The following is a 13974-nucleotide window of genomic DNA, read 5'->3' on the forward strand; positions in this document are numbered from 1 at the left end:
AGTAGACACACTTCAAACCACCTACCTGAACGCTGGCCCCCTCCTGCGACGTCAAATCTGTGCTCCTGACCTCTATACTCTCATTCTCCCTTACCCTAAAACTACAATCCAGGTTCCCATGCCCCTGCTGCATTAGTTTAAACCCCCCCAAAGAGCACTAACAAATCTCCCCCCCAGGATATTTGTGCCCCTCAGGTTCAGATGTAGACCATCCTGTCTGTAGAGGTCCCACCTTCCCCAGAAAGAGCCCCAGTTATCCAAAAATCTGAAACCCTCCCGCCTGCACCATCCCTGTTCATCTACCATAGTCTCCCCTTCGTCCCTCATTTCCCTATATATATATCTGACACCTTACCATCCCCCACCCATGTCTTTGAGATCACTCTGTCCTGCACCTCTTGTGTCGGGAGCTGCGGGAATTCCCTCACCTGTTGCCTCGCAAAAGCCCTCAGTTGCATATACCTGAATGCATTCCCTTGGGGCAACCCATATTTCTCGGTCAGCGCTCCCAGACTCGCGAACTTCCCATCCACAAACAGATCTTTCAGTTGCATTATTCCTGCTCTTTGCCACATTCCATATCCCCCATCCATTCCCCCGGGGCAAACCTATGGTTGTTTCTTATCGGGGACCCCCCCAAGGCTCCAGTCTTTCCCCTATGCCGTCTCCACTGTCCCCAAATCATCAGTGTAGCCACCACCACCGGGCTTGTGATGTAGTTCCTCGGTGAGAACGGCAATGGGGCTGTCACCATAGCCTGTAGGCTAGTCCCCCTACAGGACGCCCTCTCTAATCTCTTCCACGCCGCTCCCTCCTCCTCTCCCATCCACTTACTCACCATTGAAATATTAGCGGCCCAATAATACTCACTTAGGCTCGGTAGTGCCAGCCCCCCCTATCCCTGCTACGCTGTAAGAATCCCTTCCTCACTCTCGGGGTCTTCCCGGCCCACACAAAACCCACGATGCTCTTTTCAATCCTTTTAAAAAAAGCCTTCGTGATCACCACCGGGAGGCACTGAAACACAAAGAGGAATCTCGGGAGGACCACCATCTTAACCGCCTGCACCCTCCCTGCCATTGACAGGGATACCATATCCCATCTCTTGAAATCCTCCTCCATCTGTTCCACCAACCGCGTTAAATTTAACCTATGCAATGTGCCCCAATTCTTAGCTATCTGGATCTCCAGGTAACGAAAGTCCCTTGTTACCTTCCTCAACGGTAGGTCCTCTATTTCTCTACTCTGCTCCCCTGGATGCACCACAAACAACTCACTTTTCCCCATGTTCAATTTATACCCTGAAAAATCCCCAAACTCCCCAAGTATCCGCATTATTTCTGGCATCCCCTCCGCCGGGTCCGCCACGTATAGTAGCAAATCGTCCGCATAGAAAGATACCCGGTGCTCTTCTCCTCCCCTAAGTACTCCCCTCCACTTCTTGGAACCCCTCGACGCTATCGCCAGGGGCTCAATCGCCAGTGCAAACAATAATGGGGACAGAGGGCATCCCTGCCTTGTCCCTCTATGGAGCCGAAAATATGCAGATCCCCGTCCATTCGTGACCACGCTCGCCACTGGGGCCCTATACAACAGCTGCACCCATCTAACATACCCCTCTCCAAAACCAAATCTCCTCAACACCTCCCACAAATAATCCCACTCCACTCTATCAAATGCTTTCTCGGCATCCATCGCCACTACTATCTCCGTTTCTCCCTCTGGTGGGGCCATCATCATTACCCCTAACAACCTCCGTATATTCGTGTTCAGCTGTCTCCCCTTCACAAACCCAGTTTGGTCCTCGTGGACCACCCCCGGGACACATTCCTCTATTCTCATTGCCATTACCTTGGCCAGGACCTTGGCATCTACATTTAGGAGGGAAATAGGTCTATAGGACCCGCATTGTAGCGGGTCCTTTTCCTTCTTTAAGAGAAGCGATATCGTTGCTTCAGACATAGTCGGGGGCAGTTGTCCCCTTTCCTTTGCCTCATTAAAGGTCCTCGTCAGTACCGGGGCGAGCAAGTCCACATATTTTCTACAGAATTCGACTGGGAATCCATCTGGTCCCGGGGCCTTTCCCGCCTGCATGCTCCTAATTCCTTTCACCACTTCTTCTACCTCGATCTGTGCTCCCAGTCCCACCCTTTCCTGCTCTTCCACCTTGGGAAATTCCAGCCGATCCAAGAAGCCCATCATTCTCTCCCTCCCATCCGGGGGTTGAGCTTCATATAATTTTTTATAAAATGTCTTGAACACTCCATTCCCTCTCTCCGCTCCCCGCTCCATCTCTCCTTCCTCATCCCTCACTCCCCCTATTTCCCTCGCTGCTCCCCTTTTCCTCAATTGGTGTGCCAGCAACCTGCTCGCCTTCTCCCCATATTCGTACTGTACACCCTGTGCCTTCCTCCATTGTGCCTCTGCAGTGCCTGTAGTCAGCAAGTCAAATTCTACATGTAGCCTTTGCCTTTCCCTGTACAGTCCCTCCTCCGGTGCTTCCACATATTGTCTGTCCACCCTCAAAAGTTCTTGCAGCAACCGCTCCCGTTCCTTACTCTCCTGCTTCCCTTTATGTGCCCTTATAGATATCAGCTCCCCTCTAACCACCGCCTTCAACGCCTCCCAGACCACTCCCACCTGGACCTCCCCATTATCATTGAGTTCCAAGTACTTTTCAATGCACCCCCTCACCCTTAGACACACCCCCTCATCTGCCATTAGTCCCATGTCCATTCTCCAGGGTGGGCGCCCTCCTGTTTCCTCCCCTATCTCCAAGTCCACCCAGTGTGGAGCGTGATCCGAAATGGCTATAGCCGTATACTCCGTTCCCCTCACCTTCGGGATCAATGCCCTACCCAGCACAAAAAAGTCTAATCGCGAGTCGACTTTATGGACATAGGAGAAAACCGAGAACTCCTTACTCCTAGGTCTGCTAAATCTCCACGGGTCTACACCTCCCATCTGCTCCATAAAATCTTTAAGTACCTTGGCTGCTGCCGGCCTCCTTCCAGTCCTGGACTTCGACCTATCCAGCCCTGGTTCCAACACCGTATTAAAATCTCCCCCCATTATCAGCTTTCCCATCTCTAGGTCCGGAATGCGTCCTAGCATCCGCCTCATAAAATTGGCATCATCCCAGTTCGGGGCATATACGTTTACCAAAACCACCGTCTCCCCCTGTAGTTTGCCACTCACCATCACGTATCTGCCCCCGTTATCCGCCGCTATAGTCTTTGCCTCGAACATTACCCGCTTCCCCACTAATATAGCCACCCCCCTTTTTTTCGCATCTAGCCCCGAATGGAACACCTGCCCCACCCATCCTTTGCGTAGCCTAACCTGGTCTATCAGTTTCAGGTGCGTTTCCTGTAACATAACCACATCTGCCTTAAGTTTCTTAAGGTGTGCGAGTACTCGTGCCCTCTTTATCGGCCCGTTCAGCCCTCTCACGTTCCACGTGATCAGCCGAGTTGGGGGGCTTCCTACCCCCCCCCCCCTTGTCGATTAGCCATCACCTTTTTCCAGCTCCTCACCCGGTTCCCACGCAGCTGTATCTCCCCCAGGCGGTGCCCCCCCGCCCATCCTCTCCCATACCAGCTCCCCCCTATCCCCAGCAGCAGCAACCCAGTAATTCCCCCCTCCCACCCCCCCCCGCTAGATCGCCCGCTAGCGTAATTACTCCCCCCATGTTGCTCCCAGAAGTCAGCAAACTCTGGCTGACCTCGGCTTCCCCCCGTGACCTCGGCTCGCACCGTGCGACGCCCCCTCCTTCCTGCTTCTCTATTCCCGCCATGATTATCATAGCGCGGGAACCAAGCCCGCGCTTCTCCCTTGGCCCCGCCCCCAATGGCCAACGCCCCATCTCCTCCACCTCCCCTCCTCCCCCCATCACCACCTGTGGGAGAGAGAAAAGTTACCACATCGCAGGATTAGTACATAAAACCCCTCTTTGCCCCCCACATTCGCCCCACCACTTTGTTCGAACGTTCTTTTTAATAACCCGCTCATTCCAGTTTTTCTTCCACAATAAAAGTCCACGCTTCATCCGCCGTCTCAAAGTAGTGGTGCCTCCCTCGATATGTGACCCACAGTCTTGCCGGTTGCAGCATTCCAAATTTTATCTTCTTTTTATGAAGCACCGCCTTGGCCCGATTAAAGCTCGCCCTCCTTCTCGCCACCTCCGCACTCCAGTCTTGATAAACGCGGATCACCGCGTTCTCCCATTTACTGCTCCGAGTTTTCTTCGCCCATCTAAGGACCATTTCTCTATCCTTAAAACGGAGGAATCTCACCACTATGGCTCTGGGAATTTCTCCTGCTCTCGGTCCTCGCGCCATCACTCGGTATGCTCCCTCCACCTCCAACGGACCCGCCGGGGCCTCCGCTCCCATTAACGAGTGCAGCATCGTGCTCACATATGCCCCGACGTCCGCTCCCTCCACACCTTCAGGAAGACCAAGAATCCTCAGGTTGTTCCTCCTTGCGTTGTTTTCCAGTGCCTCCAACCTTTCCACACATCGTTTCTGATGTGCCTCCTGCGTCTCCATCTTCACCACCAGGCCCTGTATATCGTCCTCATTCTCGGCTGCCTTTGCCTTCACGACCCGAAGCTCCCGCTCCTGGGTCTTTTGTTCCTCCTTTAGCCCTTCGATCGCCTGTAGTATCGGGGCCAACAGCTCTTTCTTCATTTCCTTTTTGATCTCTTCCACACAGCATTTCAAGAACTCTTGTTGTTCAGGGCCCCATGTTAAACTGCCACCTTCCGACGCCATCTTGGTTTTTGCTTGCCTTCCTTGCCGCTGTTCTAAAGGATCCACTGCAATCTGGCCACTCTCTCCTCCTTTTTCCATCCGTATCCAGGGGGGATTCCCTTCTGGTTTACCGCACAGTGTTTTTAGCCGTCAAAATTGCCGTTGGGGCTCCTATCAAGAGCCCAAAAGTCCGTTTCACAGGGAGCTGCCGAAACGTGCGACTCAGCTGGTCATCGCCGCACCCGGAACCAAGAGCTGCATCTTTGACCGCAAACTTGGCAGGTGTTTCTGGGCGGTGGGGTCGGTCCTTGGACTCTAGATCGCTGGTATTCCTTTCTCCGGCTCCTTTTCTTGGGACTCCTCTTGCCGTCTGGTGTCCTTGAAGAATTGCGGTACTTCAATTCGGAGGTTCCTTCAATTAGGCTTCTTCTGAGCAAGGATCTCCCAGGCTTTGCCGTCTCACAGTCCCCCAGGGAGCTGCAGACCTCTTGAGCTATGCTTTTCACCTCAAATACTCTGAGATAATGCAATTGACATCCTTTAAGTAAAGCAGTTGTCCTGAATTCCTGATCGGATTTATTAGTGACTCTTTTATTTATGGTACCTAGTGTTTATCAGCCCCTGTTCTTGTATCCTATTGAAAATCTTGATTGTTACAATAGTCTTTACTTGGTCGCCCCCTTAAGTCCACTCCAGAAAAAGCTTAACGTGCCCAACCATTCCTGATGACATGTATCCTCTCCTAGTAGGTTAACACTCTGGCTTCACAACGCCAAGGTCCCAGGTTTGATTCCCGGCTTGGGTCACTGTCTGTGTGGAGTCTGCACGTTCTCCCCGTGTCTGCGTGGGTTTCCTCCGGGTGCTCCGGCTTCCTCCCGTAAGTCCCAAAAGATGTGCTTGTTAGGTGAATTGGACATTCTGAATTCTCCGTGTACCCGAACAGGCGCCGGAGTGTGGCGACTTGGGGCTTTTCACAGTAACTTCATTGCAGTGTTAATGTAAGCCTGCTGTGACAATAAAGATTATTATTATTAACTAGTAACATCCACGTGAATTGTTTATGCATTTTCTCCAGTGCCCCTACATCATCATGATTCGGAAATTATAATAATATGGGCGGTGCAGTGGTTCCCAGTGTTGTCTCTCAACACCAGGGTTCGATTCTGGCCTTGGGTGACACTGCGGATTTTGCACGTTCTCCCCGTGTCTGGGTGGGTTTCCTCTGGGTGCTCCAGCTTCCTCCCACAGTTCAAAGATGTCTAGGTTAGGTGGGGTTGCAGGGATGGGGTGGAGGAGGGCATTGGTAGGGTGTTCTTTGAGACTTTCAGTGCAGACTTGATGGGCTGAATGGCCCCCTTCTGCACTGTAGGAATTCTATGGATTCTTCTGTGGGCATTACTGTTCGGAGTATGTGTGGTCCAACAAAGGTTCAGTAGAACTCTCCTGTTCAACTCCAGTGAATCCCCATTGCTTGGTGTAGCCTGCAGGGCACAGGAAGATTTGCAGGTTAGGTGGATTGGCCACATTCAATTTCCCCTTAATTGGAAAATAAATAATTGGGTACTCTAAATTTAAAAGAAAAGATTCTCACTGGGTGGTGACTCACCAGAGGAGCCCAACCAGTGTCCCTTCTGCGCTGCAGGGTCTTCACAGCCAGGTGTAGTCCAGCTGCTGTATGCTGCCCCTGTGCTTTTCATAAGCTGTGTGCTTTTCAATGATTTGATTCTTTTTTTTTTTCTTCTGTTTGTGTGTGTGTTTGCCTCTCGTGCCCAGTGTTGGATTTTCCAAAACGATCTCCTTGGAACTACACAATGACGAAGGAGCAGCTTCTGGTGCAGGAGGAGAAGGCGTTCCGTGAATACTTGGAGAAGATTTACAGCACGTTCGATCCTGTGAAGCTCAGTTACTTTGAGCACAACCTGGAGGTGAGGAGCATGAGCGTTGCGGATATGTCATCAAGACGGTAGTTACGAGGGTAGGAAGCGACAGAAATGTGGAAGAAGCTTGAGTAATGGAAGATCTTGCATTTATCAGTGTCTTTCATCACCTCAGAGCATCGCAAAGTGCTTTGCAACAGGCAAAGTCCCTCTTGGAGTGTAGTCGCTGTTGTAATGCAATAACCTGGGTGGGGTGGAAGGCTTGTGCAGTGGCTATCTACTACTTTTAATTTTGTCTATTCACTACTGGAGTTGGAATATCTGGACTCTTTTTGTGATTTGCCTCCCATACAGAGAATGCACTCTGCCACTGACGAGTCATTTATTTATTTCCTGTAATTTTTTATAGTAGTTTTTATATTTATTCTTTCGCTGTCTCTGTCCTGTAGACCTGGCGCCAGCTGTGGAGAGTTTTGGAGATGTCCGACATTGTACTGTTGATCACAGACATCAGGCACCCGGTATGTACTGCGGAAGGGCCATGAGACTTCAGCCTGGAAAAGTAGGCTTGGACATCAAAGGGGCTTTTGCGTAGGATGTTGGTAATTGCTACTGCTCTGTACAAACTCGCCACTTGAGTGACTTCTAGTCTCTGTGGAATCCCATTAGCCTCTGCGACGTACCTCGGACAGTGTTATTGTCACACATCAAGTGGTTGTCTCTTCCTCTTCGCTGCTGCTGCTGTGTCTGTCTTGGCTGCTTGGCTTGACACACTGGACTTGATTGATGTTCTGTCCTGGTGTCCCCCAACCCACAGAGTCGATCTCCATGCAATGAGACTGCATCGTAATACCTGTTTCTTGTTCGTGGTGCTCACTGAATGACAAACTCTGGTTTCTGTTCTGGTTTTCATCAGTTTTAAAAATTCCCATCCTTATTTTCAAATTCCCCCTGTGGCCTTGCCACCCACGGCTTCCTGTAACATCCCCCAGCCCTGGTGACTGTTCGATACCTCCATGCTCTTCTAATTCTTGTCCACTGACCTTCCCCTGTCTCCCTATCTCCATGGCACCAGCGTTGGAAACCGTGCTTTAGCCTTGGGCTCCAGAATTCTGTCCCTAAACCCCTCTTGCTGCCTTCTCTACTTCCTTTAAGCTACGTTTCTCAAAGTGTTACTCTTTGACCATGCTTTTGGGTCACCTGTCCTGATACCTCCTGATGTGTGGCTCGATGGCAGATATTGTTTGATCATGCCCCTGGGTAATGCCTTGGGCAGGTGGCTGTTGTTGCATCTTGTATATTCTTGACTGATTTTACTATCTACCGACTAAACCTCTTTCTTTTGTTTTGTGGGTAATAAGGTAACTACACGTTTTATAATACAGACACGTATAAATGCACATTACAAACAAATATGTGCAGAAATATGCACAATAAACATAAGTGTACATGCTCCTCCATATGCACCAGTATATTAAGAAAAGCTAGCTGTGATTATTCTACCTGGTACACCTTTTTACTTACCAATTTCTTTCTTGAGCCAGTTCCTTCCTCTCTCTCTCTCACCACCCCCCCTACCCCCCTTTCCAGGTTATTCACTTTTCCCCGGCACTTTATGACTATGTAACCCGGGAAATGAAGAGGAATATTATCCTGGTGCTGAATAAGATTGATCTGGCTCCACCCTCCCTAGTGGCGGCTTGGAAACATTATTTCGAACAGAAGTTTCCTCAGCTCCACATACTCTGCTTCACGTCGTACCCGCAGGAGAAACCGGGTGAGACGGACCCGAGCGCTGGTAAGTAGTGGTGGTTTCGCAATGGTGGTGTTGAGTCAGAGTGAGCTGTGTCCAGTCTTTATCTAGCTTGGTCCACATTGCTGTGGAGGGACAGAGCTCTCTCCTGAGTTGTCTACACTATCTTCACCTGGTCACTGCCAAGCTCCTTCCACCCTGCGCTGTGTTGGAACTAGGCTGAATGGTGAGAGGTGGGGGAGAGGGTTAATCCCCTTCACTGGGAACAGGCTGCCCAGTGTCTGACTGTGAATGGGGGAGAGGTGGGTGAGAGGGTTAATCCCCTTCACTGGGAACAGGCTGCTCAGTCTTGACCATAAATTTCTGTTACAGGCAGTTGAAGCGGGGGGGTCCTTGATTTAAACAGTACTAATTTATCCTCTACCACCAAACGTCAACAGAAAGGCGTTTTGATTTTCTTCCCTTTATAAGCAGTGACATGTTTCCAAACCCCTCCATTTTGGTATGATCCAGTTTCCTATTAATAATCCCACAGCCAACTCGTGATAGGATGAGTTCAAAGTTTATCTGCACATATTCAAACCATTGGGGGAGGGGCGGTTGCAGTGTTGCCTCTTTTGCATTCATACAGTAAAAGAGGGATAGAGAAAGAAAGATTTACAGTGTGGAGACCACATAAAAAATAAATATTGTTTGACGTGGATCCAAAGTCCTGAATTAAAGTCCAATGGGGTATTCCTAAATCATCACCGCCTCGATCACCACCAAATTCTTTGTGACAGGTGCTGGAAGTGATGGCAGGTTTTATTAGCGTTAAATACATTTTTTCAGAGTGTAAAAATGCATGTCTTCAGTCATGAAAGCTTGACCAACAGAACTGTGTGTTTCATTCTGGTTGTCTGTTGTGGAGTTTAGTTTTTCAGAAGCGGAGGCGGAGGAGGCGGGTCAAGACGATGGCCGTGGGGCCGAAGCAGCTCCTTAAAGCCTGCGAGAACATCACGCAGGGGAAAGGTAAGGCTTGTTACCCATATTTGCTCAAGGGAATGAAATATTCTGATCCAATAGAATTAATTTCATCATAAACATATTTGCGGGGGTTGGGGAAAGGAAGACAAAAGAGGCCATTCTTGCCCCCGTGCTAGCTCTTTTCACATTTCATCCCATACCACAGCCTTTTCCCTCCATAACCCTGCAAAACACCCAGTTGCCTTGTGTTTGAATTGGATTTCACCGTCCCCTTTTACAGTTTGTTCGTCCCAGATCTCACTGTGAAGAAATTTCTCCTCCGTTCCCTTCTCGTTTTTTTGATTTTAAAAAAAATAAATAAAAACTAGAGTAGCCAATTCATTTTTCCCAATTAAGGGCCAATTTAGCGTGGCCAATTCACCTTGCACATTTTTGGGTTGTGGGGGGTGAAACCCCACAAAAACACAGGGAGAAAGTGCAAACTCCACACGAACAGTGACCCAGAGCCGGGATCGAACCTGGGACCTCGGTGCCGTGAGGCCGCAGTGCTAACCACTAGACCACCGTGCTGCCCCCTTCTCGTCATTTACCTATTACTTTAAAGTAATAGCCTCTGGTTATCAACCCGTTTATTGTAATCAAAGTCCCCTGTCTTTATGAATGCCTCCGCCCCCTTATCCATCTCTGCCCTAAGGGGAGTAATCCCAGTTTTAAGTGACCGAACTCCCCGCAGGGGCCTTGGACACCCTTCCTTGAGCGCTGTGCTCCGGATTGCACACAATAATGTCCTGTCAGATTACAAAACTCAGCTGTGTTTCCCACAATCACCGCAGTAATGAGCGCCAGTGCCTGGTCTTAGCACCACCCCCAGTGGGCACATGGCAGACCACTTTGCTAATATCCTCACCTGAACAGTGAACAGATGAACAAATTCAAATTGGCGCTGTATTGTGCTGAACGGGGCGGAGTCCAGCTTTTCGCACACACACACTCCCACCCTCCTAGCCCCCACCCAGTTTCTTCCCCATTTGGAGAGCAAAGGTCTATTGGATGTTTTCAGTGCTGCCACTGGCTGAGGTCGAGTATCTCTGAGCTGACCTGAATGAAGTCAGGACTGCCTGCTCTGTGAGGCTCGACCAGCTGAACCAGTTGGCACTCCCTGGTTCGCTTGGAACTCTTCCACGTGGCTGGCGAAACCCGAAAAAGCAGTAGTGAAGTCTTCCCAACCTCACCACACTCTTGAAACTATTTTCAAAGGCAAAATTCCCACCAATATCCCCCTTTTCTAAAATAAATATATTTTATTAAAGTTTTTCGATCAAACAAAAATTTCCCATTTTACAACTTTGTAATAATATATACATTGATCGTTTTTTAAAATAAATAATATGCTAACTAACGGCAACTGCCAACAACAAAATAAGAAACAACAGAAATAGTAACTAAAATAGTAACTTCGTAACATCTAATATAAATAACTAATATATAAACACACACATAAAACCCCTGAGGACCCAAATGAGCCCCCCCCCCCCCCACCCCCCTCCCTGGGTTGCTGCTGCTACCTTTCCTATTTTCCCTTATCGCTCTGCGAGATAGTCGAGGAACGGTTGCCATCGCCTGGTGAACCCTTGAGCTGAACTTCTTAGTGCGTACTTTATCCGCTCCAATTTTATGAACCCTGCCATGTCATTGATCCAGGCCTCCACACCCGGGGGCTTAGCTTCTTTCCACATAAGTAGAATCCTTCGCCGGGCTACTAGGGACGCAAAGGCCAAAACATCGGCCTCTCTCGCCTCCTGCACTCCCGGCTCATCTGCAACCCCAAATATAGCCAACCCCCAGCCTGGTTTGACCCGGACCCCCGCCACCTTTGAAATCACTTTTGCCACACCCACCCAGAACCCATGCAATACCGGACAGGACCAAAACATGTGGGTGTGGTTCGCCGGGCTTCCCACGCATCTCCCGCACCTATCCTCCACTCCAAAAAATCTACTCAGCCTTGCTCCAGTCATATGCGCCCTGTGTAGAACCTTGAATTGTATCAGGCTGAGCCTGGCACACGAGGACGAAGAGTTTACCCTACTTAGGGCATCTGCCCACAGCCCCCCCTCAATCTTTTTCCCCAACTCCTCCTCCCATTTTCCCTTCAGCTCCTCTACCATCGTCTCCCCTTCGTCTCTCATTTCCCTGTATATATCTGACACCCTACCATCACCCACCCATGCTCCCGAAATCACTGTCCTGGATCTCTTGCGCCGGGAGCTGCGGAAATTCCCTCACCTGTTGCCTCACAAATGCCCTCACTTGCATATAGCGAAATGCATTCCCTGGTGGCAACCCATATTTTTCTGTCAGCGCTCCCAGACTCGCGAATGTCCCGTCTAAGAACAAGTCCTTCAATTTCGCAATTCCTGCTCGCTGCCAAGATTTAAATCCCCCATCTATCCTTCCCGGGACGAACCTATGGTTGTTCCTTATCGGGGACCACACTGAGGCACCCGTCACTCCCTTATGTCGTCTCCACTGCCCCCAAATTTTCAGAGTTGCCACCACCACTGGGTTTGTGGTGTATTTTTTCGGGGAGAACGGTAACGGCGCCGTCGCCAGTGCTTTTAGACTAGTTCCCCTACAGGACGCCATCTCCAGTCTTTTCCACGCCACTCCTTCCCCTTCCCTCATCCACTTACATATCATTGACACGTTGGCGGCCCAATAATAATCACTTAGACTCGGCAGTGCCAGTCCCCCTCTGTCCCTACTGCGCTGCAGGAACCACCTCTTTACTCTTGGGGTCTTTCCAGCCCACACAAAGCTCATAATACTCTTGTCCACCTTCTTAAAAAAGGCCTTTGTAATCAGTACAGGGAGGCACTGGAACACAAAAAGAAACCTCGGAAGGACCACCATTTTAACCGCCTGCACCCTGCCCGCCAAAGACGGGCGCCATGTCCCACCTCCTAAAGTCCTCTTCCATCTGCTCTACCAGTCGTGCCAAGTTAAGCTTATGCAAGGTTCCCCAGTTCCTGGCCACCTGGATCCCTAAATACCGGAAATCCCTTGTTACCCTCCTCAACGTTAAATCGTCTATTCCCCTGCCCTGTTCCCCGGGGTGCATCACAAACAGTTCACTCTTCCCCATATTCAATTTATATCCTGAAAATTCTCCAAACTCCCTGAGTGTCTGCATTATCTCAGGCATCCCCTCCACTGGGTCCGCGACATACAACAACAAATCATCCGCGTATAATGACACCCGATGCTCTTCTCCTCCTCTAAGTACCCCCCTCCACTTCCTAGAGCCCCTCAGCGCTATGGCCAGTGGCTCAATTGCCAACGCAAACAGTAACGGGGACAGGGGACATCCCTGTCTTGTACCCCTAAGTCGGAAGTGGTCAGATCGTTGCCTATTTGTAATCACACTTGCCACCGGGGCCCTGTACAGGAGCTGAACCCATCTAATGAACCCCTCTCCAAATCCAAATCTCCTCAGTACTTCCCACAGGTAGTCCCACTCCACTCTATCAAATGCTTTCTCTGCATCCATCGCCACCACTATCTCCGCCTCCCCCTCCGGTGGGGGCGTCATCATCACCCCCAGCAGCCTCCGTATATTAGCATTCAATTGCCTCCCTTTAACATACCCCGTTTGATCATCATGCACCACCCCAGGGCACAGTCCTCTATCCTCGTCGCCATCACCTTGGCCAAAAGCTTGGCATCTACGTTCAAGAGGGAAATAGGCCTGTATGACCCGCACTGCAGCGGGACTTTGTCTCTTTTCAGGATCTGCGATATCGTCGCCTCCGACATCGTCGGGGTAGTGTCCCCCTTTCCCTAGCCTCAGTAAAGGTTCTCGTCAGAAGTGGGGCCAGCAGGTCCACGTATTTCCTATAGAACTCCACCGGGAACCCATCCGGTCCCGGGGCCTTCCCTGCCTGCATGTTCCCAATTCCTTTTACCACCTCCTCCACCTCAATCTGCGCTCCCAGTCCTGTCATCTCCTGTTCCTCAACCTTCGGGAACTCCAGCTGGTCTAGGAAACGCATCATTCCCTCCTTCCCTTCCGGGGGTTGAGCCTTATATAGCCTCTCGTAAAATACCTTAAACACCCCGTTCACCCTCTCCGCTCCCCGTTCCATCTTTCCCTCCTCGTCTCTAACCCCTCCGATCTCTCTCGCCGCCCCCCTCTTCCTAAGTTGTTGGGCCAGCAGCCGGCTCGCCTTCTCTCCATATTCATACTGCACTCCCTGTGCCTTCCTCCATTGTGCCTCCCCCTTACCCGTGGTCAACAAGTCAAAGTCCGTGTGCAATCTCAGTCTTTCCCTGTATAGCCCTTCATCTGGAGCCTCTGCATATTGCCTATCCACCCTCAAAATCTCCCTCAACAATCTCTCCCTTTCTTTACCCTCTTGTTTCCCCTTATGGGCCCGTATGGAGATCAGCTCCCCTCTAACCACCACCTTCAGCGCCTCCCAGACCACTCCCACCTGGACCTCTCCGTCATCATTAATCTCTAGGTACCTTTCAATACATCCCCTCACCTTTACACATACCCTCTCGTCCGCCAACAGTCCCATATCTAATCTCCAGAGTGGGCGCTGCTCCTTTTCCTCTCCTA

General features: G+C 50.4%; 1 protein-coding gene across 2 annotated transcripts in view; it reads left to right on the plus strand.

The window, feature by feature from the left end:
- The window catches only part of gnl1 (guanine nucleotide binding protein-like 1), an 83603-nt gene that overhangs the window by 43691 nt on the left and 25938 nt on the right, over window positions 1–13974 (plus strand). For both annotated transcript variants that reach the window (XM_072475340.1, XM_072475339.1), the window contains exons 4-7: window positions 6528–6679; window positions 7081–7152; window positions 8222–8429; window positions 9300–9395. In XM_072475340.1, the coding sequence (XP_072331441.1) occupies window positions 6528–6679; window positions 7081–7152; window positions 8222–8429; window positions 9300–9395 (528 nt within the window). The remainder of the gene's footprint in view (window positions 1–6527; window positions 6680–7080; window positions 7153–8221; window positions 8430–9299; window positions 9396–13974) is intronic.

This window comes from Scyliorhinus torazame, chromosome 14 (genome assembly GCF_047496885.1).
Source record: "Scyliorhinus torazame isolate Kashiwa2021f chromosome 14, sScyTor2.1, whole genome shotgun sequence".
Lineage (NCBI taxonomy): Eukaryota > Metazoa > Chordata > Chondrichthyes > Carcharhiniformes > Scyliorhinidae > Scyliorhinus > Scyliorhinus torazame.